This window comes from Pleuronectes platessa, chromosome 6 (genome assembly GCF_947347685.1).
Source record: "Pleuronectes platessa chromosome 6, fPlePla1.1, whole genome shotgun sequence".
NCBI lineage: Eukaryota > Metazoa > Chordata > Actinopteri > Pleuronectiformes > Pleuronectidae > Pleuronectes > Pleuronectes platessa.
In genome coordinates this window covers 13,023,554-13,050,037 of record NC_070631.1, presented here as the reverse complement: position 1 = coordinate 13,050,037, position 26,484 = coordinate 13,023,554, and the positions used below count along the sequence as shown (strand labels likewise).

At 46.3% G+C, this 26,484-nt stretch overlaps 1 protein-coding gene across 2 annotated transcripts in view; it reads left to right on the top strand.

Annotated features, from left to right (window-relative positions):
• Positions 1-26,484, top strand: part of znf385a (zinc finger protein 385A) — a 56,558-nt gene that overhangs the window by 15,056 nt on the left and 15,018 nt on the right. The window contains exons 2-3 of one of the 2 annotated variants that reach the window (XM_053425597.1): positions 16,016-16,167; positions 22,013-22,123. In XM_053425597.1, the coding sequence (XP_053281572.1) occupies positions 16,016-16,167; positions 22,013-22,123 (263 nt within the window). Of the gene's footprint in view, positions 1-16,015; positions 16,168-18,953; positions 19,264-22,012; positions 22,124-26,484 lie in introns of those variants that run through there. The other variant, XM_053425598.1, reaches the window with a different exon arrangement.

The following is a 26,484-nucleotide window of genomic DNA, read 5'->3' as shown; positions in this document are numbered from 1 at the left end:
TCACACTGCACCGATCCCGTTATATAACGATGGGACAAACAGTACAAAATGTAACAGAATGAGTTAGGATTACGTGGGGCTTGTTGACACTCTTGAGAGTTCCTGTGTGCAACGTTGTGCAGATTTGGGATAAGAGCACTTCTGTGAGCTTGTCATCCTTTGTTGTCACCAGGTCTCCCCAGGATTGGACATGTGCTGGCGCTGCACATCTGCACACACCTCCGCACAAACACACGTACACACATGCACACTCACTCACCACGCTAACACTGCGCTGTCCTCCAATATTAATACATGAGGGTGATGATGCAGTGGGACTGTACACATGTCACACTGTCACTGTCACAGCCGAGTAGAGGAGGGGAGCGAGAGGTGGGGGTGCAAGAGAGAGAGAGAGAGAGAGACGGAGAGACAGAGAGGAAGGGAGAGGGAGGGGGCTAATTTAGGATGCATGGCATGTGGAGTTAGGATAACCATCTTTTTCTGCAGCTCTCCTCCGCCACACTGTTTGTTCAATTACCATTTACTGCAGAGAAAGAGAGGGGCACTCAGAAAGAGGGAGAGAGAGAGAGAGAGAGAGGGAGAGAGGGAGAGAAAGAGAAAGAGAAAGAGAAAGAGAGGGGGACAGGCAAAGGGAACTGAGAGAGGGAAGAGCAAGGGCGATGGAAGGAGAGGAGGAGGAGGAGGAGGAGGAGGAGGAGGAGTGGTGCTCAGTGATGCAGGGGATGAGGAGGTAGATGCGAAAGAGTTGGGGAGAATAGAGTGAGAACAAAAACAGAAGGAGAGAGAGAGAGAGAGAGAGGAGAGAGAGAGAGAGAGAGAGAGAGAGAGGAACAAGCCAAAACAATCTGTATACAGCGGCAGGGCGAGGAGCAGAGGACACAGGGTGAGACGTGGTGCAGAGCTGACAGAGAGGAGAACGTGTCACGTACAGGTGTCAGGTGCAGGGGTCGAGTCCCGCCGGTGCTCGACCGCTTCTGCTCCAAAATGTCACACGACACCGTCTCGTGTGTTGATTTCTTGGAGTTTTCGCGATAAAGGACGTAGAATCGGTGCGGCATGATTTTCCTTGTATAACAGCCTTGTACATGCAGGGCTTCTGTTATGAAACGCCGCCACTGTCTCTGCTTTGATAAGCGTCACGGGCTGTGAGTGTAACTTGGAAAACAGACTATTCCAGCTCTCTGCATGGGGTCCCAACCGTACCAAATTGAGATATACAGAGATGAAGCTTGATCCTCCAGCTCCTCTCACCAAGTCTCCCCCTCTTTTTTGCATCCCCCCCCTCTTTAAAATTCTAATCCCTCCCTCCTCATCCTTCTTCAACTCCCCCCTTCCTTCACAGTCCTTCTCTCTCTTTCTGTGTGTGAGTGTGCGTGTGCTGTGTGTGTGTGTGTGTGCGTCCCCTCTCTCTAGTTGGCTCCGGCTCCAGTGTACAGAGCAATTACGGAGATGATATCCACTGTCAGTCAGCGGCTCACAGATGATGCCGGGCCTCTTTAACATGCTAATGGAACGCCAGATTCAATCAGGCCTTTGTATGGTAGAGGGTGAGGGCAGCGCTGCTCATTAAAAAATAAATAATAATAACAATGAGGCCCTGGCCGCAGAGGCGAGCAGCACCTAAACCGTGGCGTTGAACTCGCTCCCTGACTCTGCTCTCTGAGAAAACACCACTGGACCATCATCCCTCTCTTCCACCCGTCCTCCCGTCCTCCTTCTGATTTTCAGAAGTGGGTTGGTGAGGAGGCGCAGGAGGAGGTGGAGGAACAGGTCGAGTGTGTGAGGGTGCAGACTCCTTCAATCATATGACAAAACAAAAATAGATGATGTCAAGTCAGCACTCTGTCTCAGGTTTTGGTTAATCGTACTCCCTCTGTCCCTCAACCTTTTTTTCTCTCTCTCTCTCTCTCTCTCTCTCTCTCTCTCTCTCTCTCTCTCTCTCTTTCTCTCTCTCTCTCTCTCTCTCTCTCTCTCGCTCTTGCTCTCTCTCTCTCTCTCTGTCACACACACACACATACACACACATACACACACAAATTACATTACATCCTTGGGACTTGCTCTGACCTTAAACATAACCACTACTTGAATAACCCTATTCTAAATTACTTAACTTGAAAATAATATCATGAACTGTTTGTCCAGTGCCTTGGACCAGGCAAACAATATATAGCCTGTAGAATAAGCCAATTTCAGACATGGATTCCAGAAAATTAGATCCAAACATTTTCAGTTTAGCTTCCACATATAAAAAGATCAGCAGGAGACTGTCTGGGTTAGAAATGTCTGGGTGGACATGATGGATGCAGGACATGACCTTTAAATTCCATTGCAGAGATCACATGTTGTGTTTACAGCACATTGACACACAGGCTTTTGAATCTCGTCCTTCTGTTCACATCTTCTTGATGTATGGCACGTGTCCATTAACATTTTTCCTTCCGTATTCTCACCTGGGCTCTCTTGGTAACTCTCCGGACATTTTACTTGGGGCTGGCAGTAAAAATAACGGCTAATGTCTGGAGCACCTGACATTTGTGTTCCCTCAGGAATATTTCAGGAATATGTCCCTTTCTTCTCTCCTTGTCTGAGAGCAGCTGCAGTGAGCAAGTCAGGGGGGGGGGGGGGTTCTTCTGTTTACTAAACTCAGACTGAATCTTTTGCTGAACAGAGATATTGAAAATGTTTATCAATCTTGACATCTAACAGCCAGAAAGCAAATTAAAGCATTTTCCAAAATGTTGAAATTGAAGATTATTTACTTATTTTAAATAGCACCACAGTGATCTAGTATTTCATGTTACTGAAGTAGGAGGAATTGAGAGGGGAAAAAAAGGGTCTGAACGGATTTGCGGAGCTCCTTGCTGCCCCTGTTGTAAGTTACGCAATGAGTCTGAACATGTCTACCACGATGGCGCGGTGGGGGCCTTCTTAAATGTCAGTGTGAACCGAGGAAATGTTAAGCCACAGGACATCATATTGGCTTCAGCGGGGATTTGATTCACAGTCAAATGAACGTCTGATGTAATTCAGCTGTCACATTTAACAAGCATATTGCACCACATTCAGCATCTGATATCCTCATTAATCTCATTACCGTGCCGCTTTGGAGAGCCGCTCAAAAGCCCGAGCTCCTTTCATCCACCGTACCCATTGTTTGAGATCTCTCTCCGTGGAGGTGTGATTCATGGACGCTCGGTTCCTCTTTATGCTCCGTGAATCAACACCGGAGAGTGGAAGTTTGTTTGTGAGTTGGTGCGGGTTTATGTCCACATGCCCACAGACGAGAGATTTATCACAACCGAGATCAACCCGGTGCTCACTGAATAATGCATCACCAGACTACCGTGGAAAGAAATATGCTGAATATGCCTCAGCTGAGCAGAAGGTGCGGGAGGAGTCGCGAAATCACATAAAGCTTGTTGCTCAATTTAGCTTCAGTGTACGAGACAGCAGAGGGATTGCGTTGCTCATATGTCTTGACAAATGAGCTCCGGTCTGTTTCAAGGAGGTTTCCCTCTGTCATATAATGAGCTTTGCCAGGGGAATCTGCCTCCGTGGGGGACCTGAGTGTGCGTTTGACTCAAGAAGTCTCCAGCGTTCTTTTAAGACTAAGTTCTTGTATTAACCTCCATAAAATCCTCGGCAGCTCACCCTGATATTAAAGCTCCTGAGCTGCCTGCAGTTCTTTATAGGGGGGAGATGATGGATGCTGATTTAAACAAAAGTGTAATTTGTGGTCACACCCATGCCAAGTGACATTACAGAGGAGACCTAAACCCCCCCCCCCCCCCCCAGCACTTAAAGAGAGTGGGCTGTGGTTAGACTGGCCAAGGATGAACGGAGAGCACTGTGATAGAGGACATGCCCGTTTGTTAGGCTACTCCATATTCAATGACAAAACACTGCAGGGCCGCAATGAAAGCAGGGGTCGTCAACCACAAAGTATCCTCCCCCCCCTCGGTTTGGCTAATAGCATTTTGCCCTCTACCCTCCCTGGGGACCGGAAGAAATGAAATGGACTGGCAAACACCGGGCAGGGGTATATTATGGTTGATGTTCTTCAAACAGCTCAGCTTTTTTTATTTTTTTCTAATCTCAAAATCTACCCTTTGCCAGCCCTTCATGCCTTCTCCTGTTCTCTTCAGCCTTAGGGCTTGTGGTATAATCTCATAGAGAATCTGGCGCCATTGTTGCTCTCCTCCGAAGTGTATTTGGGTTTGTCCACCTGCTTGTGGCTGAGTGATAGAATTCCATACCTGAGGGCGCAGGATTCTGGGAGGTGCATGGGAATGAAGTCGCTGGCTATTGTTCCACCTGTGACCGCTGCCTCGAACAAGGGAAGGAGGGGAGGAGACAGGAGAGACATGTGGGTTAGGGTGTGGGGGCTGGGCGGCAAGGAACAAGTAGGAGCGGTTCTGAACAGGCGGAGGACAGGTGGAGAGAGGGGGAGAGGGGGAGAGGGGGAGAGGATACATGTTATGGTGGGCTGCCTTCTTAGTCCCAGAATGTCACCTTGTCCTTCTTTCCCCTGTCTCTCCCTCTTTTTCTGGTTTTCTCTCTCCATCTCTTTGTGCCCCTTCACCTGTGCACTGATATACAGACAGCGTCTCCTCTCTCCTTTCTACCAGTGCTGCATGTCTAATCTCCCCCCCCACTGCAGTGGATCAGTGTCTTTCAGCAGACACCACAAGGTACACTGCTCGTGTTCCTCCTCCACAGCATTCCAACAGTACATCCATCACTGACTAAGACTGCGCCCTCAGCCATGCAGAGACATTCAGACACATCTCCGTTGAACAAACTCCCTGATCATCTTACAAACCTGACTGGCCTTCAGCCAAGGGAGGAGCGTTCATCACAAAAGCAAAATACATAAAAAGACAGAAACCTGAGAAAGAAAGAGAGCAGGCAGCAGGGGATTTCAAAGGGGACGGGGCTGTTGGAAGAGATTAATTTGGAATCCGCTGTGAACCTTTTTTGTGTTTTTTGCTGCTGGATGATTCAGTGAGTCAAGCAGGTTATCCCCAACATATAAAAATATGAAAATAAACACTATACTACACGAAAAGATCAGTCTTTGAAGTTCTAAATGTGTCACCTTGAGACTAGTAAGGTGAGGACGGCAGCGAATACTGTCACATTCACATATTCACATATTCAAAAAGTGTGTGTAGAGAGTCAGAGCCAAGTTTCTAATGTCCACAGACACGTTTCATACTAGTTCTCTCCAACACTGGTAGTCTGCGAAACATCCGATGAATCTTTTCAGAGCCACATTTTTAAACGTACAATATGTAACTTCTGCAGCTAAAGGTCCCTCAGTCTAAACAAAAGATCTAGTTTGATGACATCACGAAGCAGCGTGGAATAATGGGAGTTATTGTCTTCACCACCAATTCTTGTACCATAATAAGCGGTTATGATGCAATTTAAAGGTGACCAAAATGAATCGTCCTGTAACTTTAGCTGCTTTCAGACATGCATTGAGCTCTGGAGATTCTTGGCACTTTCCCTGGAGGAGGTGCATGTGTGAACGCAAATTTACCAGTGAGAGCCTCCGGATTATCTGCAGACTTTATCTGCCTGGCTCCTTCTAAAATCCGTAGAAATTCCGTAGAATCTGATAAGAGAACACAGCAGAAGTGTCCCTGCTGGATTCACAGCCAGAGAGTGGGGGGGGGGGTTGATGACGCTTCCTACACACGACAGATGCAAGAATGAAAAAAAACCTAAAAAAAAAAATCCCAAATATCTCAAGGTGAAAAACTTTGCCGTAGAAGACACAGACGAAGATGTCAAAAGAATTTGTGGTGATAAGAGCTGACTATCTGTGTGTTGTAAAACCATGTGATCTCTGCAGTGGATTAAATACAAATTAATTCCTGCCTCGGCCTGCTGCACCCGGCTGCACCACCTCTGGCTTGAATAACGTGGAGGATTTGTTGCTGTTGTGAACAAATCTGAACTGAAAAAACATCGCTGCATTGTGCATGTGTGAAAGACAAACCACAAGTGAAGTCCAGACCCAATTCTCCAGACTTTATCCGCAGGTTTTATCTGAAAACGAAAATTGTTGGTTTGAACATTGTTGGAAACATTTACATCTAAGTACACAAGTCAACAAAAAATACATCTTAGGTCTATTTGTAGACATTTTAATGAAGATTTGTTACATATTCTATCTTGAACAGGCAGTGACTATTTTGATTATAACCCTTATATTATTATACCCTTTATTTTCAAGAGCTACATGTTTTGGTAAAAGGTCGACGTTTATACTGGGATTAAAGTTACATAAAACAGGGTTAGCTGTCTGACCATGTGGGTTAGGATTAGTCCGAAAGGGGAATGAATGTGAGCCTGTGCCCTGACAAGGGTAACCACACAGGGGTGTGTGTTTGCTCATATTTGTGTGTTTGTTTTATGCGCTCATTGTGACCCTCTCTCTGTGTGAACACTGTGGCCGTGCTCCGTGCCGTGTCCCTACAGTTGGCCTGCATCGAGCTGTGCTGCACTGTTCTCTCTGTGTTCCCATCATTCCTGGCTGTCCTCATCCATTAGCCCTGACAGCTATTTGTCTGTCATTACTGACCTCAAAACAGCACCAACACTCTGCGTCACCACACACACACACACACACACACACAGGCTGCACACTTGCTGATCCTTGCACTGCGAAATGATTATGTGCGTGCGCTACAGTTTAAACGTAATTACACCGTTTGCTCTCATCGCAAAAAGGTGCTGCAGTGATGAATATCACATTGGAATGTAACGAGACCAAATTCATAATATTTTCATTAAATCTATTCAACCCGTCCTGAATGTGTTGGTGCAGGTTCCAACTTGAAGCCAGACGTATGGCTACTCTCCCAAAGTGTCATCACTTTCTTTATCAGATATTGATTTAAGGTGGAATCAGAGACATCCGGGATATCAGTCAGGGAAGAAATACACCTGGATCATTTTACCAGCCCACCTTTACTGCACTTTGATGGATAGATAATACAGATCCAACGTAAAATCAAAAGAAAAATTACGCAGCATATCTACAGAACGAATAAGTCAGGTCACAGCAGAGATCAGACCACTAGATGTGTGCGCTTGTGTGCGTCTGTCAGTGTGCGAGTGTGCCTCGTGTGGTTGTGTGTTGCAACGAAAGCCAACAGTCTCCAAAAGGTCAGTCACTGCTGGACGAGTAGCCGGTCAGGGATTTAACAGAAGGATTTAAAGGGGGTGTGCATCTGCTTCTGTGGCTCGATCACATGCGTCTGACCTGCACGGGCTGAGAACCGACAGGCATCGTAGGCGGTGGAGGGGGGGGTATCAGAGACACACTGTCTTCACCCTCATTCCTTTGCATTATATTCGCATCATGTCTCCTCCCCGAGCTTCCATCGTTCTTCACACTATCTTTCTTGGAGTCCCCAGTCAGCAGCTCCTCTGTGTCTACCAAAGATTCAGACAGGCAATTAAATCCTCCTGGCCTTGATTCAGCTACTTAGGAGAGATCAAGGTAGGGTTTTTTGAAGGGGGGGGGGGGGCTTTGGGGGCCTTCCTCTATCATATTATCTCACTAGGGTGTCATTACCACCCCATTCCACTCTGTCATTATGCACGATACTCCTCTGTGGGCGAGACTGAGGCTTTACCCTGCCTTATATAAAGTATGTCTACGTGTTTTTTAATAGCTGGTATGTGAGCTGGATGTTGTTTGTTAGTATTTTGGAGTAAAAGCTGCTCTGGATTGGAATTCAGTTCTCCGATCAGATTGCAAGTGGCAGCAGATTGGCCTCTCTGCTGTGTGACTGTGTGCAGGGAGGGGACTCACCCTCATTTGTCCTTTCACCTAAAAATGTAAACTATGCATGTGAGACTTTGAAGCTGCTCTAACTTTGTTTGACCTTCACTATGCTGGTACACGGGCTTTTTTTTCCTTCAATTCTAGCCACAGAGCATAACACCACATGCGTGCACGTGCTGCACCAGGCTGTACTTTACCCGTACTTTAGAGTCCAATGAAATTAGGTAAATTGCTGTTCTCAAAATTGGTAGGTTGGGTAAAATCTAAAAGACCTACAATTAGAGGGGAAAGTTTAACACCCCCCCAGTGACGCGGAGAAGAATGTACAGACACAAACATGTTGATTGTGCTGCACCGATGCTCGCAAAAAAAACAATTAAAGAAAATTAAAGCTGCAGTTCATTTTTAAGGCATTTCGGTAAAGCATCACATTTTACTACTGGCACGGCACATTATGGAATGTTTGCAGTGCGTGTGTGTGTGTGCGTGTGTGTGTGTGTGTGTTCATGAGTCTCACTGCAGTGCTTATATTTGGATTAAGCACTGAGACATGTTCTGACTAATACTTAACACTGTGCTGAAGTCTTGAGCAGCAACCACTGTATCATATCACAGTAACTAAGCTCTCATAACGTGTTTTACACTTCCCCACAGTGTGCACTGTCAAGAAGACACACACTCACACGCACACACACACACACTTGTACTTCTGCCTTACTCATCGACATAATGCATTCCCTAATCCCTGACATTAACCATGCAACTAAATGCCTACATCCGAACCTTTATCCTAAAGCTAACCCAGAACCAATTCCACCACCCAAACTTAAAGGTGTTTTTCCGAAGGTGAGGACCAGTCAAAATGTTCTCACGTTCCTCAAATGTCCTCACACCAAAAGGTCTATAACTCAAACGGGTCCCCCCCCCCCCCCCCCCCCCCACACACACACAGACATACCTTACACACAACACTAACGCGAACAGAGAAGCCAACTCTGATTTGTGGCACTCACACAAAGTTTCAGCTTTCCCCGCGTAATCCTCTCTTAACGTAGCATAACACCAGCGGTTCCAGGCTGCAGCAAACCAAACAGATCTTTATCACCATCCACCTGCCCTGTGTGCATATATTAACCTTCATAGGAAGCTAGACATTAGCATACCGTGATTGGAGGAGATGGGGGGAGATAAAGTTTGATCACGCAGTTATATTTTATAATCATTTTCAGATGCTAAAGAATGGACTTGAAGTTGCTGCTCTGACATTTACACAGGGGCTCAGCGGCACCCTCTTGTGGTCACTGACAGTCCAACCTGCCTCAGTTGCGGGGTTTAAAGGTTTAGCCTGCTTGTGTGAAGGTGGGCAGCTTCACTGTGTGACTCCCAGCGCTGTGTGAGCCTTGTTTACCTCCTCTGGTGGAGTGTATCGTGAGTCAGGCGCTGTGAGTTCAGACTGAGGCAGCGATCTGGAGGAGGGATGCTGCTGCCACCGCTGTCTGTGAGGAGAACATCAAGGCAAGCAGCTCAGAATACGGCCAGCAGAAATATTAAAAAACCTTTGGGACTGATGATCAAGGTGATAGGGGAGGCAAACTTAAAACAGAGTCATGTGCCTTATGATGGACACTGGTATAAAGCCAGTGTGACATGTGAGTCAGAGGAATGTTGCCTCTAAAGGGCCTGACTTCATAATCCTAAATGTGCAAACCTGAGTGCACTGAGGTGTAAGTGTGCATTCAGTCTTTTGGAACAGTGTGTGTGTGTGTGTGTGTGTGTGTGTGTGTGTGTGTGTGTGTGTGTGTGTGTGTGTGTGTGTGTGTGTGTGTGTGTGTGTGTGTGTGCACGGACATATGCTTGTGTCTGTAATGTGTGTGATCAAGCATTTATCTATTACGTACATACACATCTGCCAACCTTAGATTGAACCTTAGAAGATTGTGTGTGTATGTGTGTGTGTGTGAGTGTGTGAGTGGTGTGTGAGTGTGTTATTATCTCTGTACCATTCGGCAGAGCTTTTGGCGAGGCCTGTGATCCTGTTGATTGGCCCGGTGGTCAGGGGAAAGGGAGGCACAATGTCCTGCTGGGCCTGAGACTGGAAGGGAATACTGAATGGAACAGGACGAAATTTTCATTCTCTCTCTCTCTCCCTCCTGTGCATTGTGTCCACTCTCTATCCCGCTGCCTCCGCCGCTGAAATGAATTGGCTATTCCTGCAGTCCTGGGCACAGCTGTGTACAGCACCGAATACACACTGAGCTGATCATGAGGGAGGCGAGGAACGAATCTAGAGAGGGAGAGGGATGGTCGGAGAAATGGAGGTGGACAGCCAGACGGAGGGGCAGCCATCCGTCACACTCTACAACACATATGAAACAGTACAAAATCTGACAGCTTCTCCTGATCGCAATATTTGAAAAAAGTAAACCAGTCATTTTGGTCATGAGAATTCTCCCCCTCGTCCGTGGTTATGAGACAGTCTGGCATCCCCAGTTTGTTTCCCTGCCATGAGTTTGTGCATGTGCAGACAGCCTTCATCCTCTGATCTGTCAGACTGGGTCTGAGCAGCCACTAATGGTGCTTCTACAGTACCAGTCTGCTGTTCCCGCTTGTGTTAGAAACAGAGAGAGAGCAAGGAAAGAGAGAGAGGGAGGAGGTTTGATGAGAAACTATATTGGGGTCTACGAGGAAGCTCCCAGCTCCCGGTCTCTTCAAATCATCCCACCGTCTCAGAGCTCTGTCAACAACGAACACACGGAGCAAGGGCAGGTTTTCTCCGGCTGAGACAGTCGTTTCTCTGATATCTCACTGCACCGCACACACACGGCTGATTAAGACAGTTATGATCATTACTTGCTGCTTGACACAAACCTTTGAGAATCCCCCAAAAAGTATTTCTGAATTGTTGTCTGACTAATCCCCAGTAAGGCGCTGTATTGTCTATTACAGGTTAAAGGTTCTTCAATTTATTTTTAAAGCAAAAAAAGGCCTGAACTCAAAATACATATCTTCTCTGGCCCCTTTCCACTTCCAGTCGAGGCTGAGGGGTGAGGGGTGAGAGTGCGTTCTCTCTAGCTGCCCCCAGTCTACTCCCCTTCTGACGACATATTTAAGACTAGACTGAATGCTCTGGGCGTTTGAGTGTCCTTCAGTTGCTTTGATCCACATCATAAAGCATTTTTATTTAATTTAATTTGATTATTTTCTGGTATTCTTGTATTGGGTTGCTAAATAAACTTAACTTGACTATTATCAGATGCATTGAATCATATCTGTGTCCCTGTTGGTGATATTCCAAAATCAAGTACATCGACAGCTATGACTAAACCGTGTGTGTGTGTTTCCTGATGTCCCCCTCCCCACTGGGCCATGTGCAGGACAGGTGCCCGCTTTACGGCCCTGCAGAAAAGGCAAGTTGGCAGACTGACTGCTGCCGCCTCGCTCTCCCCGGCCTCTGCTGCCAACAGCCCTGGCACATCTGTGCCTGTCCAGCCCGCCGTGTGCCAACTTACCCCGCTCTTATTGTTCTCTCCTGAATGCACCTAACGCCCATGGGAAAGAAGGCTGAACACAGTGTGGCACAACCTACACAGCCTGTTAGATAATCTGCAGACATGAAAAGATTCTCTCAGCCTAGATTCTAGAAACAGCTTTTTGTTTTGCAGCATAGGCAAGGAAAACCCCCGACAGGGATATTTTTAAGATTCTTCCTCCATCAGCTTCTGTTTCTAGAGTCAGACATTCATTGATTTTTTTTTTTATTTAGTTTGTAATAGTTTCAGAGGTTTGTTTTCTACTATCATCAACAATATTACAACTTTTCATAATCATTGCATGAAGGACATAGGGGCACATCACACAATACATAGGCAATAGAAACAATATAAGAAGGCAATGATCCCCAATCTATTATTTGCACTTAACTGTTATGTTGATTTCCTCCAATTGTACAAACCACACATACATGCATGTACACACACACACACACATACAACAGTGTGTGTGTATGTGTGTGTGTGTGTGTGTGTGTGTGTGTGTGTACGTACTGTATGTATTTCCAGAGTGGAAGCGCTGATGTGACCAATAGCAGACTTATCAGGGCCATGCAGGCTGGCAAATTATTCCAAATAGGAGAATCAGTCACTCTCTTCTTTGATCTCACTGCTGCCTGCTCTCTAATTTTAACCCTCCTTCTTTTCCCCCTTTCCAGTCTGTCTATGCTGCACCAGTTTTCATCTTTCTTTCCTCACCCGCTGCCTCCACCTGCACATGGCCAGTTCTATCCTTTCTTACTGTCATCTGTGTCTGTGCGGAACAGCAATGCAAGTATTGGTTTTTGCCTGTCGTGTGAGAGCTTATACAGACACACATATGAATATGAGCTGCAGCCACAAGCTTTTAGGCTGTTTAATGCTCTGGTTTTATGGCCGCTGGTAGAGCAGGGGGTTCCTTGCATGACTGAGGGTTTAACAGCATCCAAATCACTGACCGAGTCCTGGCTGCTCTTCCAGTCCGGCCTGTCCGTCAGTCTGTCTCACTCGGGCATCTATGCAGAACAAGCTCAAAATGTCAGGGAGAAGGACAGAGGGAGGAAATATGGCAAAACACAAAATAAAGGCAGAATTTATCCTCACTTGCTTCTGTGTGGTGCAATTAGCTTTTTAGGTCTTAAGGTCCAACAGGTTTAACCATTACTGATTGCCATTCTGTTCACAATTGTCTTGTTTTTGATCTATTAAATGATAAACAGGTAAGTAGTGAAATGACAGAAAATAGTATTCTTTAATTTCCTGAAGCCAAAGGTTGCATTTCCAAAGGTGCTTGTTTTGTTCTACCGACAGTCTAAAACCCCTAAAAAATAATAGCTTGACATATTACGATATTAATACCAGCATCAGAGTCTACCATAAATGCTGTTTTGGGCATTGGCGAGTACACAAGTGTGCAGATATGATACCATGTATTTCAAATATATTAGTTTCACTCAGATACAATTAAAATTTTCTTTTCCCCGGAAACAATTCTTTGCAGCTCCAAATCACCAGCGACGAAGGAGAGATGATTTCGAGGAGTGTAGCGTTAGCCAGAGCTATAGCTAACATGTTAGCAAATTTAGCAATGGTTCACATTGGATTGTCCCACGTCCCAAGTAAAATGGCAACATTTACCACGTGTGCAAGGGGTGGCAACAATTACAACTATATTAATCTCATAAAGCATTTGTAAAGGGTTGAACCTGAGCCAGACCAAAAGACAGCAACCATTACTTCCACACAGGGTTAGTGGCATACAGCTGTTAAAATTTGTTATTTATGTTTGTTTTTTAAATGCACTGTTATTAGATCTGAGCCAGTAAAGCCCAAATATCGGTATTGGGAGGGTGAAATATATTATTGGAACATCTCTAAGTACTGTTATAAAATAAAGACAGAAAAGCAGCCGTTCAGTAGGTTACTAGAGTGTTACAGCTGTGTGTGTGTACGTGTGTGTGTGTGGGTGTGTGTTTGTGTGTGTGTGTGTTGTTGGGTGGTATGTACACATTAGTGCACAGAGTGCTGTGGTTTTATTATGTCATTTGATTGACTTTCTCTGTTGCAACAACTGCAGTTGTTTGAAATAACAAGCACTTATGACTTATCGTTTTATTAGCTCTGGCTCTAATGCAAGATTTTGTCAATGAGCAGAGCCGAGCCTGGTGGGACCATATTCAAATATGCACTTACTCACAATCTGTGCAAACACACATATGCAAAAAGAAAAAAAACATTGTGTGGGTCACACAGGCACACTGCTACACAGCGATTTGTTTGATTTACACTGTGAGAAGGTCCCCAAAGAGAGGTTTAAATTAATGTGGGTAATTATACACTGGGAGAAGAAAGCAACCACACACTTGAATTACACACACTGGCAAACACACGTGCCTGCTCCACGCATGCAAGCACCCCCCCCCCCCCCCCCCCCCAATGGGACAGACTGACTTTGCTTCAAGGACGACTGCTCCTCTCTCTCCTGGCTGATCCTCAGCTCCGTTCATTTTAGACTGCAGCTCCTCCTGCTGCTGCAGAGACATGTTGTGGTCCCTGGTCAGCCAGTCTCTGTGTGTGTCTGCATGCCAGAGGCTGGCTGACCTACTGCCAGGAACAGCCTCCGTGTTCAAGTGCAGACTCGCTGGGGAGCGGCAAACATTACTACTGTGCAACTACAGCTGACAGGGTGTCACTCATTCCAAACAAAACCCACACGCACAGGCACCGGGCTATGTAGCAGCATGTGGTATAGTGCCCTAATAAATGCATTCAAGAGGCAGTGGATTAGTCCTCTTGTTACTGCCGCAGACCCAGAGGATCAAACTGCCTTCATCAGTCATGAAGGGGAGAGGTAGAGGAGAGAGCAGCTGAAGGACCTCACATCCTCTGGCATCACAGCCAACGGCATCGAGGCGGAGCTCAGTTTAAAAGACCGACAGAAGATTGGCTGGCGGGCTGTTTGTTCTTCTGAGAAATGATTTGGAACAACACACACAAACGCATCACTGTCCAGTTTTAACACTGGAACATACTGAAACGCAAATGGAGTGGAGTGTGTGAGAGAGTCAGCTGGTGAAACAAACAATGCACCAGCTGGAAAACCAACAGGCACAAGGCAGCTAACTTGTTTCTAATACTAGAAGAATAGTTTTGTGTGTGTGTGTGTGTGTGTGTGTCTGTGTGTGTGTGTGTGCGTGTGTGTATTAGTGGTTGGTTCACTGGAAGAACCTCCCTACCTAACTAGAGGTAATGATGCAGTCCTCTCCACCTCGAGGCCCACAGATGCGCAGCAGAAGGCAGCTGGGCTTCAGCTGAGACAGCACTTTCACCCAGTCTGACAAAGTCAATCTCTCTCCATCTTTCTCACCCACTCGCTCTAATCCAGACTTTGTTCACTGAATCTCCCCACACTGTCTCTCTCCACTCCACAGCCGTATCATTTCCCTGATCACATCCAGTCGACACAAGGCTCTATGAAAATGCAGAGGTGCCACATAATGTCCAAATTATCATGTGAAAGCGTGGAGGCGGGAGAGAGAGAGAGAGAGAGAGAGAGAGAGAGAGAGAGAGAGAGAGAGAGAGAGAGAGAGAGAGAGAGAGAGAGAGCGTATATCTTAGAGCAGACCCAAAAAGGAAAGCGGCAGAGCTTTAAGTCTCGGGGGAATTTGAAAGCCACAGAAAATCCAGTTGCGGATATTAAGAGGCTTAATCTAAGAGCTTGCTGAGGCTGAGTTTTGCTGTGTGGGTCCCATCACTATCATCCTTGACAGAGGTTAAAGAGGAGACGAGGGAGGGATAAGGAGGAGAGGTAGAGGAGGCAGATGGGAGCAACAACGCGAAGAGGGAGCTGTGTATCATCATGACAGCACGGCACGCTTCTGTAGGAGAATTAAACACTGACATATAGTGCACAGGTGTGTGTGTGTGTGTGTGTGTGTGTAGATTTGTAGTACCTGCTCACAGGTGTCTTTGTTCTTCTATCCCATCAAACATGTTGGATACAATCAAAGCCAGAGGAGCATGTGTCAGACGGGCGTAGGGGAATCAGGGTCTTTGATTCTTTCATTCTAAAATTAGACTCAACCAAGTGATCCAACTCTGGTGCACGGGTCAGGATGACATAAAGCAACACATGCTGCGATGGAACTCATTATCATCGAGCTGCAGATGTCTCCCAGGGGAGGAGAGAGGAGAGAGGAGACTGGCAGGCAGGTGGAGGAATCCCCACTGCCTCTGTGGCATTCCTGCTTCACTTGATGTGAATGTTTTAGGCTTCGGTGCTGCAAACTCCGTAAAGCCCACAAACCCATAGTGTATAAGTCTTGTCAGTTTGTCAGGAGAAAGCAGGACGTCTGTCCGCGGCAAACACTGCAGGGCTGTTAACGGCAAATGCTGCTTTTCCACAGATTGGAGCCACATAACTTTACTCTGTCCATAGAGGAATAATTGCTTTTGCAGAGCTAAAATGGTCCATTGTGCTTTTTGGAAGTCAATAGAAGATTTTCAGCGAGCAACAGTTGTTATTTTATTCAAGAAATATATCTAGGACATTTAATACCTGCATCAATGTCTTTACGTTGCTGAAAAAACCATGGGAACCTTGTGCCTCTGAATTATATACACTCAAGTATCAAATTATTTGTATATTTATCTATCTCTGCCTTTTGCGTTCTTGTAGGAGGAATAAACCGGGCCGGGGGGGCGGTGCCGACGTTCCTGCGGACCCCCACGATGCTCCAGCCCCACCTGGACTTGAAGCCCTTCCTGCAGTTCCCCATGGAGACCCAACATCCCGCACACAGCATGAACCTCTTCCACAACTTCAGCACGGTGAGAGTTGATGCAGATATACGCAGACACACACACACACACACACACACACACACACACACACACACACACACACACACACACACACACACACACACACACACACTGCAGTCTTCTAACTCAGCCTGTGCAGTGAGGAACACACAAGATGTCTAGCTCCTCCCTCGAATTAGCCTTGTATTGAATTCAGGACATTAAAGATGTCATTGTAGTGTCTGTGTATTTACCTTCATGATGATTTCACAATCCATGTGCAACTTATACATTTTTAATGCATAAGTTGTGTCTTCTAATTGTTGAATGGCTGCTATACCCACATTAAAAATACATTCTATAAGGGACGCAAGACATTCCCGAGACTGTATTATTTCTTGTACACACACACCCTTCTCCAATTCCTTAAATCAAAGACCCGAGAATTAAAGAGCGGCTCTAAGGCCATCCTTATAGCTACGTACTTCAAACATCGCAACTTGTTTGATGTGGTATTTATTTTAACGGAGAGGGATCTTCCTGTTTCCCCAGGCCCCGACTAATATCTTATAATTTAGATTAGACTGTGGAGACATTTGGCATTTCACCAACTCAGCATAATGGGCTGCCTGCTCCTCCAGACTCCATTAGGGATTGTCAACACATTTCTTGTCAGCAATATGTAAAATTAGTGAACCTTGTATATGTGCAGTATGTGGGGCACTGCTATTCCTGGACCATGTCTGCACCGGAGTTATTTTTCTGCGTGTCATCCGGGTTTAGTTGGCTGTATCCTTCAAAGACGAGACATGGCAATCTCCTGTCACTAATTGGAATTAACTGGCATGTGCTGGAGCCATGTATGTTACTACAGGGATAGTGACACAAGTCCAGACACTGTTAAACCCCCTTTTAACGATACAGTCATTCTAATTGCCCTCCACGGGGCCAGGACATAAGTGGGAGCTCTGATCTTAAAACTGCAGCACAGCCAGCAGACATGGATTAATAGAGATACTGAAATGATGCAGCCACTCGGTTTCCTCTCTTGCATCTGTTGGCACAGCCCTGAAACTCAGTCTTGCTCGCTCTTTCTTCATTTTTTGTCTCGCTGCCTCTGCGGCGCCCACCCACCCCACCCCACTGAATCTCTCTCTTCCTCTTTTTGTAACATCCCTCTGCTCCCCGTCTTCATCCTCAGAACATCAACTTGTGTCTGAGGGTTCCGCAGGGACGCAGTGAATGTTAATAGCTGCTGTAGCTGCTGCTGGTGACTGCGAGTCAGGCCTGAGTGGGGGGTGTTTTACAGCCCTGTGTCCAGGAGATGGGGCCATAGGAGAGGTCTTGGAGGACAGTGTGACCTTATAGCTCAACTGCACACTGGCACATTGCATTGCATTAAAAACACTGGAGCTGGTGCCTGACGTTAAGCTGTTTTATCGCTTACTGAATAACTCTCTGGAATATTTTCAGCTGTAAATAAATGAAAGGATACAACTGAGGATGCTGCAGATGAAAACGCCGTCTTGATGTTTTCCAACAGATGAAGTCGTGGCCCTCAGCTTTTCCCAGAGAACTTTCTCTGTTTGATTTACTGCCGTGTAGTTGAGTCAGTTTATACAGGAAGTCCCAGAGTTAATGAGTTTGCCGCTCTGCCTACATCCCAGACTATATTTTATGTGTTGTTAGGCTTTTGGGCTGGAAAATGTGTGAACAATCGTTTTCTGTTTCTTTATGAATGGAGGCTGAACTATATTATTATTTCACATTGAGATGTATCTCTGATGCCTCTTGCTTTCTGCCCGCACCGGCGCACTGTGATAAATACGGATATTCACAATATTTCAGTGAAAGCACAGCGTAATAGCAGCAGTTACAATGAGAGATGTTCCCGCACAAAGCTGGCAGCTAGTTATTTTACCATTCTCTCTTAATAAGTGATCTGTGCTGAGTTTGTGCAGTCTTAATGAGACGCTCCTTCACGTTGAGGGTTATTATCCTCGCAGCAGAGGAACGGCCTCTCCTGAAGCCATATTCAGCTTTAATGGTGCTCTAATGTGATTTGTCCTCTACCTGCCTGTCTCTCCCAATGTGCCTGTAGACAGTGATGAGGCTGAATTATTTATCTGCCGAAGCGGGTCCTGATGTAGACGAACACGCTCACACACAGCTCTGAGCCTCTGAGCAGAGTCAGGAATTTCTGATGAAGGTGTCGAATCATGCAAAGGCTGCGCGCTTACTTGTTGAATGTGACCTGCCGCTGGTCCAGCTTTCATCTCTGCTTCCCCTCTCCTGCTAAACACAGCGCGGCTCCTCCTTCATAACACTTTTATCTCAGTCTTAAACATCCCAGGACTCACTGATGTTGCCTCTGCAAGTTTCACACTGGGGTGGATCAATCAAAACTAGCACCAGTTAAAGGTTCGTTTTGTCCAGTTCCTGGTGGGGCTCACAGTATGTGAATCGTGCCTATGTGAGAGACGTCACACACTGTACCTGTTAAAACCACTGTAAAAACCTCATAGTATTGTTTGTATTCACACATGGTTGAAGTGGGGGATTTGTGGGCCGGGGGGGGGGGAAAGGCTCCACCGGCTGATGATAACCTTTGATAGATTGTGTGAACTTGGGGAAAAGGGGAAAAGTTGAGCAGGAGGGCAGTGGGACACACAATCCTCGGCTGCATCTGGATCTGGACACGCTGAGCATGCATGAAGAAAGGGGGTAGAGAGAGAAAGAGAGAGAGAGAGAGCAAGAGAGAGAAGGGGAGGAGAAAACTGGGAAGCGTGGTGAGGGGACGCGTGATACAGAGAGAAAGCAGCTGAGAGGAGAGGAGGTGGAGGCTGAGCAGGAAGGATAGGCACTTGTTAGGTAATGTGTGAGGGAGAGATTTGAAAACATCCTTGCAGCAGACACTGGTTTTTCATTCATTAGGCACCAAGTTTTTTTAGTTAGTTAGTTGTTTTCTGAATTGGCATCAGAGCAGGAGGCTGAATGAGTGAGGAAGGTGCAACACTAGCTCTGAGTCTCACACATTCTGAGACCCACAAATTCACCTCGGCCGGTAGCACACACACTGGACCAATGCAGCTCCAGGCTCCCACAGACATGGAGGAGCAGAAGGTGAGTGAGAACCTGAACGTTTGGAGCTTTTTCGCAGTTTTGGTTTCTTCTGGACGTAACCCAGACGTGGTGTAGAACTTCAAAGGGGTTGTTTTTCTTCTTTATCTGGCAGCGTGCACGACTCCACTGTGACTGCCACAGCGCACGGTCCCTCAAAGGGTCACACAGCAACACGATTGGTGTTGATGGAATTCAAGAATTTAAAGCATTTTGTTGCAGGCAATTGATCAAACATGCAAGAGGGAGAGAAGAGAAACGACAGACAGGATGAAAGAGGGGAAAACAAAGAGTGGGGAGAAGTGAGCTATAACGAAAAAGAAGTGAAAGAAAGAAGAAAGAGGATGTAGATGAGGCTTAGGTCAGTGAAGTCCCAGAGGATGCTTTGTTGCTCTTTTATCTGTTTCTCCACTCCAGAGGCTCTGTGGTTAATACATACTCTGCTGTGTTTGGGTCTCAAAGGCCTGTGGAGCTGTTGATGTGTCTGAGTGAGTGACTGAGTTATGCTCGAGGTCAGTGATCTGTGTGGTTCACATCCAACGCTCTCACCACGTCCAAATGTCTCCGGACTCTAGGTGACCTGGAATTTTACAGAGCTCACCCAGCTGGGTTTTATTCAACAAGACAACTCTACCTATTATGTGCTAATTGTTCTTTTCTCAGACTGAGTGGTTTGCAGCCAATTTGAAACTCCCAATGCAGATTTTTCTCAAAACCGGTCCAAGCAACCGAGCGTGTTTTGGAAACTTCCTCTTCAATTACATCATAGCGCTCCACTCCTATTTCATGAGGACATGTTTTGGAGAGCGTTGGGCTGAGAGGCCGTGTGAGCAGCCATCCAAAAAGGCTTGTTGGCAGCTGGAGAGTGGGTTTAGTAACAGCTGGAGTTACTGGAGGGATCGTAGGTGACCCACACCCAAAGTGCTGCACTGAACTGACGGGATGGGGAAAGGCCCATGATTCACATGTACAGTTACTCCACCGCTTGTTATTGTTCACATTTACTGGAAGGGGCGATGATGGGTAACAGCATGGACGCCCTGAGTATGGAGTTAATAAAGTGACGTTTGGTGGTCTTTGGACTCACAACGTTGAGTTGATTGTTGACACAAACGTGTGTTTAATTGCACTCATTGTGTTACATTTTATCCAAAGTGACTTACAATAAGTGCATTCAACCATGAGGGTACAAACCCAGAACAACTAGAATCAACCGTGTTGGTTTCAGATGGCTAGTGCATAATTGTATCTTCCACCCCCACGCCTCAGTCTATGTGAATCATCAGCAGCAACAGCAACAGAGCTGATGTTGTGTTTCTGGGGAGAGACGTAGAAGTATAGTCATGGAATGAGGAGTATGGTGAACAGAGCCAAATGAGATAAGAATGTGCGATGTGAGGATGTCCGGCCCTGCGCCTCTGCCTCGCTCTTTCTCTAGCGCTCGTCCCCCCCCTCTCCTTCTCTTTCTACTCCTCCCAATACATCTTCCTCTCCCACTCCTCCACTCCTCCAGATGGTGTGTTTCTCGGCTGTCCTGTCACCCAGCTAAACCTCTTGGTCCCCCCCCCCCCCCCCCCCCCTTCTTACTTCTACTGTTTACCCTGTTTCTTTGCAGTTGCCGAGGAACAAGCTCTGTGCAGAAATTCAAATTGTTTAAACTTGTCCTTGCTGTGAGGAGATTCATATCCTCCTCTCCCAGCTCTTCACTCTTCAGGGAGAGAGTCTTTCAATATTACAAGAGAGCATGGCTCTGAGTGTAATGTAGCTTGTTCATTAGCCAAATTAAACACATTGATGAACCAAATGTGTCTTTTAGAGTTTGTCAGGCCCCCCAAACCCACAGACTTGCATCAGACCTGGAGAACTCTCTGGAACATTCCCTCTTATTAATTCAAAACAAACACACACACACACGCGCACACACACACACACACACACACACACACACACACACACACACACACACACACACACACACACACACACACACACACACACACACACACACACTCCATGTCAATATTGTTCTTCAGGCCAGAACTTTTGTTTGTTGTCCTCTCTTTTCCACTCCCGTACCGAACCACATCATCTTCTAATTGTTGCTTGCTCCATCTGCAGACCTCCTGCCAGACAGTTGTTTGTTATTGAAATCCCAACCAGTCATTGACTCCAGACTAATTCTAAGGTCTATTAACGATGATCGCGGGTTAAATTCAGCTTCAAACCCGGATAAATAACTCAAAGGAAGCCCTTTTAGATGAGTACAGACAAGGCCTTTGGTGTCTGGGTCAGGCTTTAAGTCGGAGGCTTAGCCGCCGACACATGCTAAAGAAAGTCAGTTAAATTTATACATAGATGACGGACGTCCTAGCTGAGACAATTAGCACGGGGACAGTATGAAGCTACAACTTGGTCAGGATCATCAGCCTGAGCTTAGGTAGGGCGCAACAGGTGTCTCAGTTGTAGCAACAAGCTGTCAACAGTGTTGACCAGTGTTTGCTGACTATAAACACAGACGTACAATAAACACTGGAAAGACACGTTTAACATTCGTGTCTTTGGATTTAGCGTGGTCTTTGTAGAGGGGCAGAAAAAACTAGGGGCCTCTTTACCCCACACTGTCCTCTTCCATAAGAGTGAGTGGGCGGAGCACAGTGACCCCTGTCATTATGAAGTATGAACTGTAGCTCACAGATTCCTTATCTTCTCTCTCGTTTCTCTCTCTGTCTCCTCCCCTGTTGTTTTCTGTCAGATGGACCCGGTGCAGAAGGCCGTGATCAACCACACCTTTGGAGTTCCTCTGGTCAAAACCAAGCGGCCAGTCATCTCCTGTAACGTCTGCCAGATCCGCTTCAACTCAGAGGTACAGGGACGCTGAAGAAACGCACCAGCACATACACAGCATTTCTCTGCCTTCATGTCTCATGTTGTTTTATTTTCCCCAAGCGGCATTCAAAATGTTGTATTCTATCCCTCACATCTTCAATCAATCAGAGAATCAAGCTTTATTTGTATAGCCCATATTCACAAATTACAATTTGTCTCATAGGGCTTAAAAACATGTGACAGCCTCCGTCCTTAACCCTCAGCAAGAGTGACACTAACAAAAAGAAACAGGGGAAAATAAATTTAGTTTAATAGATGGTGTGTGTAGCTGAGCACATCGACAAAATAACAATACTTACAATATCAATGTTTCAGTATAAATACTTACGAAAATGTCTAACAGAGATGAAGGAGCAGTAATGGCAACTTTAATGAAAGATGTATTGCCAATGATAGATGTGTAGAGTAGGAATATCTCAAGTTGTGATCATTATCCAGCATCACAATCCACCACCACCTTTCACAAACACATTATCCGGAGGAATGTGTTGGAGGGCTATCCATCCTATTTGTTCTCCTGAGAGCACGTACCGACACGGAGGATGTGGTACATTTGTTTGGGCTGTGTTTTGGCAGATGCGATCCGAGTGGAATTCATTTGTGTTTCAAGAGAGCGCAGAGTTTAGAGGCGATAATCACTGCAGCACAAAGCCTCAAGAGCCGCTGCAGAGGCAAGGAGCTGGAGATGGGATTTTATTTCCAGCTTTTTCAAAGAGATTTTCTCTCGCTCGTCAACACGGACGAAGCTTGATTGAGATCGTGAGCGTGTGGAAAGTTAATTTCGAATTGGCATTAGGCATGACGTATAATCTTAATTATGTTTTTTAATGCTTTTGTATAATTCTATCAATTAATATTAGCAGCAGTTTCATCAGTTTGTCCATATGGTGTAGTTTATCCAAACTCGTAATGTGAGTTTAATGGCTTGGTGTGTCCCTGGGCAACTTGCAAAGATTACTGATGGACAAATTAAAATAAACAAAAATCAAATGAAAGCATTTTATGTGCAGTGACAACAACTCAGGATCAGTTTTGTCTTTTTGCTGCACACGAGGACAGACACACAACAACGTCAGTGGTAAATGTCAAGTGTGCAACGTATAATTTGGCTGATTCTCCATATTCCGTGGTGCAGACTTCAGGTCTAGGGCGTGCATCCATCCACAATACACAACATTAAGGAGTGGACCCGTGCTTTAAATACTCCTCAGGCCTACAATCATGGTTTCCGTGTGGTCTGGGAGCTGCAGGGCTGTGATGTGAAGCCTGCTCTTTGTACAGTCCTCTGCTGTATATCCTCCAAGGCAAAGGAAACCGTTGGACCGAGATGTTTACATAGTGAAATACTTAAAGACCTGCAGCTAGCCATCAAATAGTGGCATCTTTAGTTAAGACGTGTCCTCTTGGATGAGGTTAAAATATGCAGGGCATCTGTGTAGAATTTAAATACATAAGGTAACAGCAAATGTATTGTTTTGAAGCAGAGAGTGAAGAGGAAAAGACAAGGGAAACCTTAAATATGTGTTGTAATGTTTAATAGAGCATTTCTGTCTGTAAATTCTGCAGGGATAAGTGAGTGAATACTGCACAATGCTTGTTCATCCTCAGGATCGGGATTGCAGGACTACGCCACCTCTCTGTTGTCATTGTCACTATCACATGTCCCCGAATCAAGCCCCCACTGCGACGTAATGTGTCCGCAGCGCCACCCTTGCAGCAGGCTGTCGTTGCTCCATCATGTTCAGTGGGAGAAAAACTGGCCTCCATATTGCTGTAGAATTACTTCCCACCCACACTCCTCGCTGTTACACCCTCTCAAATGAGGAGGAATATTTCAGGAAACACATTGAAGAATCCTGCGCCGCCGTTTCCAGCCTAATTTCTTCCAGTTCTCCCCTTGATATTGACATTTCTCTGTCTTTGTCTGTGAGCGGACTGGGTCTGCTCAGGTCGAAGATGGAGATGAGGGCTAACATATTATGTCGTAATCAATTTATTTGTCTTCAAAAGGATCCAGTTCTGGCTCCTTGCACCCGCCCTGTGCGCCCCTCATTTCACGCATCATTTTGCCATCATTTACTCATCTCATTTGATCTTTCTCATCTGTGCCTCCCCCCATTCTACGCCTTCTTCTCTCCCAGCAACCTTCCCCCATCTTTCTGTCCGTCTCCCCCTCTCATGATGCATTATTTACAGTGTAGAAATGCCTAAAATTGCCTGCCACTACTTATTATAAGATGCATTTGTCAAGGGCATGGATTAGTGTCTGGTTCTGCCTTGCCCCAGTGCATCTTGGGAAAGTTGGAGTGAGGAGGCTTGGAGGGGAAGGGGAGGGGGGGGTATGTGCCCCACTGTCCCTGTGTTGCGCGGTGCTGTGAGGTGCTAAACGGGGGTTTTATGCAGAATAACCTTGGAGGCGTGCCGCATTAGTGACATCACAGGGTCCGTCGCGCTGCATTGACCAACGTCACAGCCGCTGCAGCAAGATCTTGGCTGATATGCTTCACTCGTTTCCTTCCTCGTCCTCTCTCCTTGAGGACTCTCTCCCTCACTCTGTTCCGCCCTTGTTTAATTTTTTCTCTCACTTTTAACTTCCTCTCCTATTTCCCCCCCCCCCCCCCCCCCCCCTTATCTGGAGCTGAAGCTGAAGCTGTGCTCGGACATCACACAGCTTTCCCTTGAAAATCAGAGTCGTGCTGGGAAGTGATAATGAAATACGTCATCACAGGCTGATGCTGCGCAGTGTTTCGTGTCTGAGTTTTTGTCTATCTCTTTTACATCATTCCTATTTTCCGTCCAGCTTGTTGAATCACCTTGTCTTGTTCCCTGGCGAGGAACTTTATCTTTCCTTCCGTTCTCTCCTTCCTCTCCATCCAGGACCTCAAACTGTCATTCAGCAGCTTGGCGGTTGATCCCCTAGGCTTGGTGGGAGAGGTTAAGAAAGCCTCTTGTTTCTGCCTCACCATTCGCCACCATATACATTTCTATCTGCCCGCATTCCCTTCCTCATCTGAGAGATCACTTTTCTTCCAGCTGCCCCCGCCCCTTTCCCCTGACCCACCCCTCTTTCCACCCACGGCTCCCTCCACCTTGATCTGCTGGTGTAACAGAGTTGGCTTTGCTAGAGCAGCTCCTTAAGACCCCTCTGACAGCGTACGGTTACAGCCCGATTTGTCTTCATGATTTACAAGACTCATGTGATCTTCTCAATCACTGCAGCCCAAACCCCTGGTTTACCCTGCCGGCTCGTGTCCTGGATGCCATCAGGCACGCATAAGGCAAACATACACAACCGGGGCTCACATGCATAACTCATCGACCCCCTGCCTCCTTCACCGAGCCAGTCGACCCTCGCTGTTGAGCCTGCGGCCGGCCTGACGTCCTGAGTGTCAGTCAAATTCTCTAAGCCTTTCAGCACCTATGGCAGCTGTCAGCCGCTCTTCACGAGTCAAGACCATGACGCTCCCGCTCCCTGGCACTGAGCTGTAATCCAGCCACTTAACAATCATCTTCATCATTGGCCCCTCGATGCGAAAACTATTTGGCACAAGTGCTCACACAGTAGACTCGTGGAGACAGCAGGGAGCTATCTGAGTCAAAGAGGGGAGATAAGTGCGGGTGAACAGATGGCAAATAGGGTTTCATGTATGCCACCCGGCCAACGTGCGTGTGTGACTGTGTTTTTGTTTTAAAGTCACCATACTACATGTGAAGCCAGACCACCTGTGACAGCTCAGTATAGCCAACGCACATCTCGTCCACCGTGTCGTCCCCGACTCACATACCTCTCTGCAGACACAAGCAGACACAGACTGGAGACAGACTCCGCGGAGTCGCCTGTCAGATGACTCACCTCTGTTGTTTATGCGCCGAACAAACACATTAGCTCGTAGCTTTTTCTATCTATATAGTGGCTAAAGCTTCTGTAATAAACCTCCTTGCATCATTGTTTTCTTCTTGGCTTGAATCCCCGGTGATCTTCAGTTTCCAAAATAAAAGTGTTTGGGTCCATAAAAAGCTTTAGGAGCTTCAAATGCTCGTGTGGTGTCATCCAAGCGTCTATAAGCCCCGACGTTCAAATTCCACTCGAAACACCATCATTTACACCGTGTTGTTATCCTAAATGGCCGCTGTTAGCCTCCTCCAGTGAGTCTTTCTCTCTTCGAGTGGAACTTGTATTTCGGGGCTTACAGACACTTGGATGACACCACAGGAGCAGTATGGAGGCATTTTATATTTTAGCTTTGTTGTTTTGTAATATTTGAAGAAATTGTCACCATTTACTTCAATTGTGTTGGATTTGGCAGCAACACTGTTTACCCCTGAGACTCCAAACGT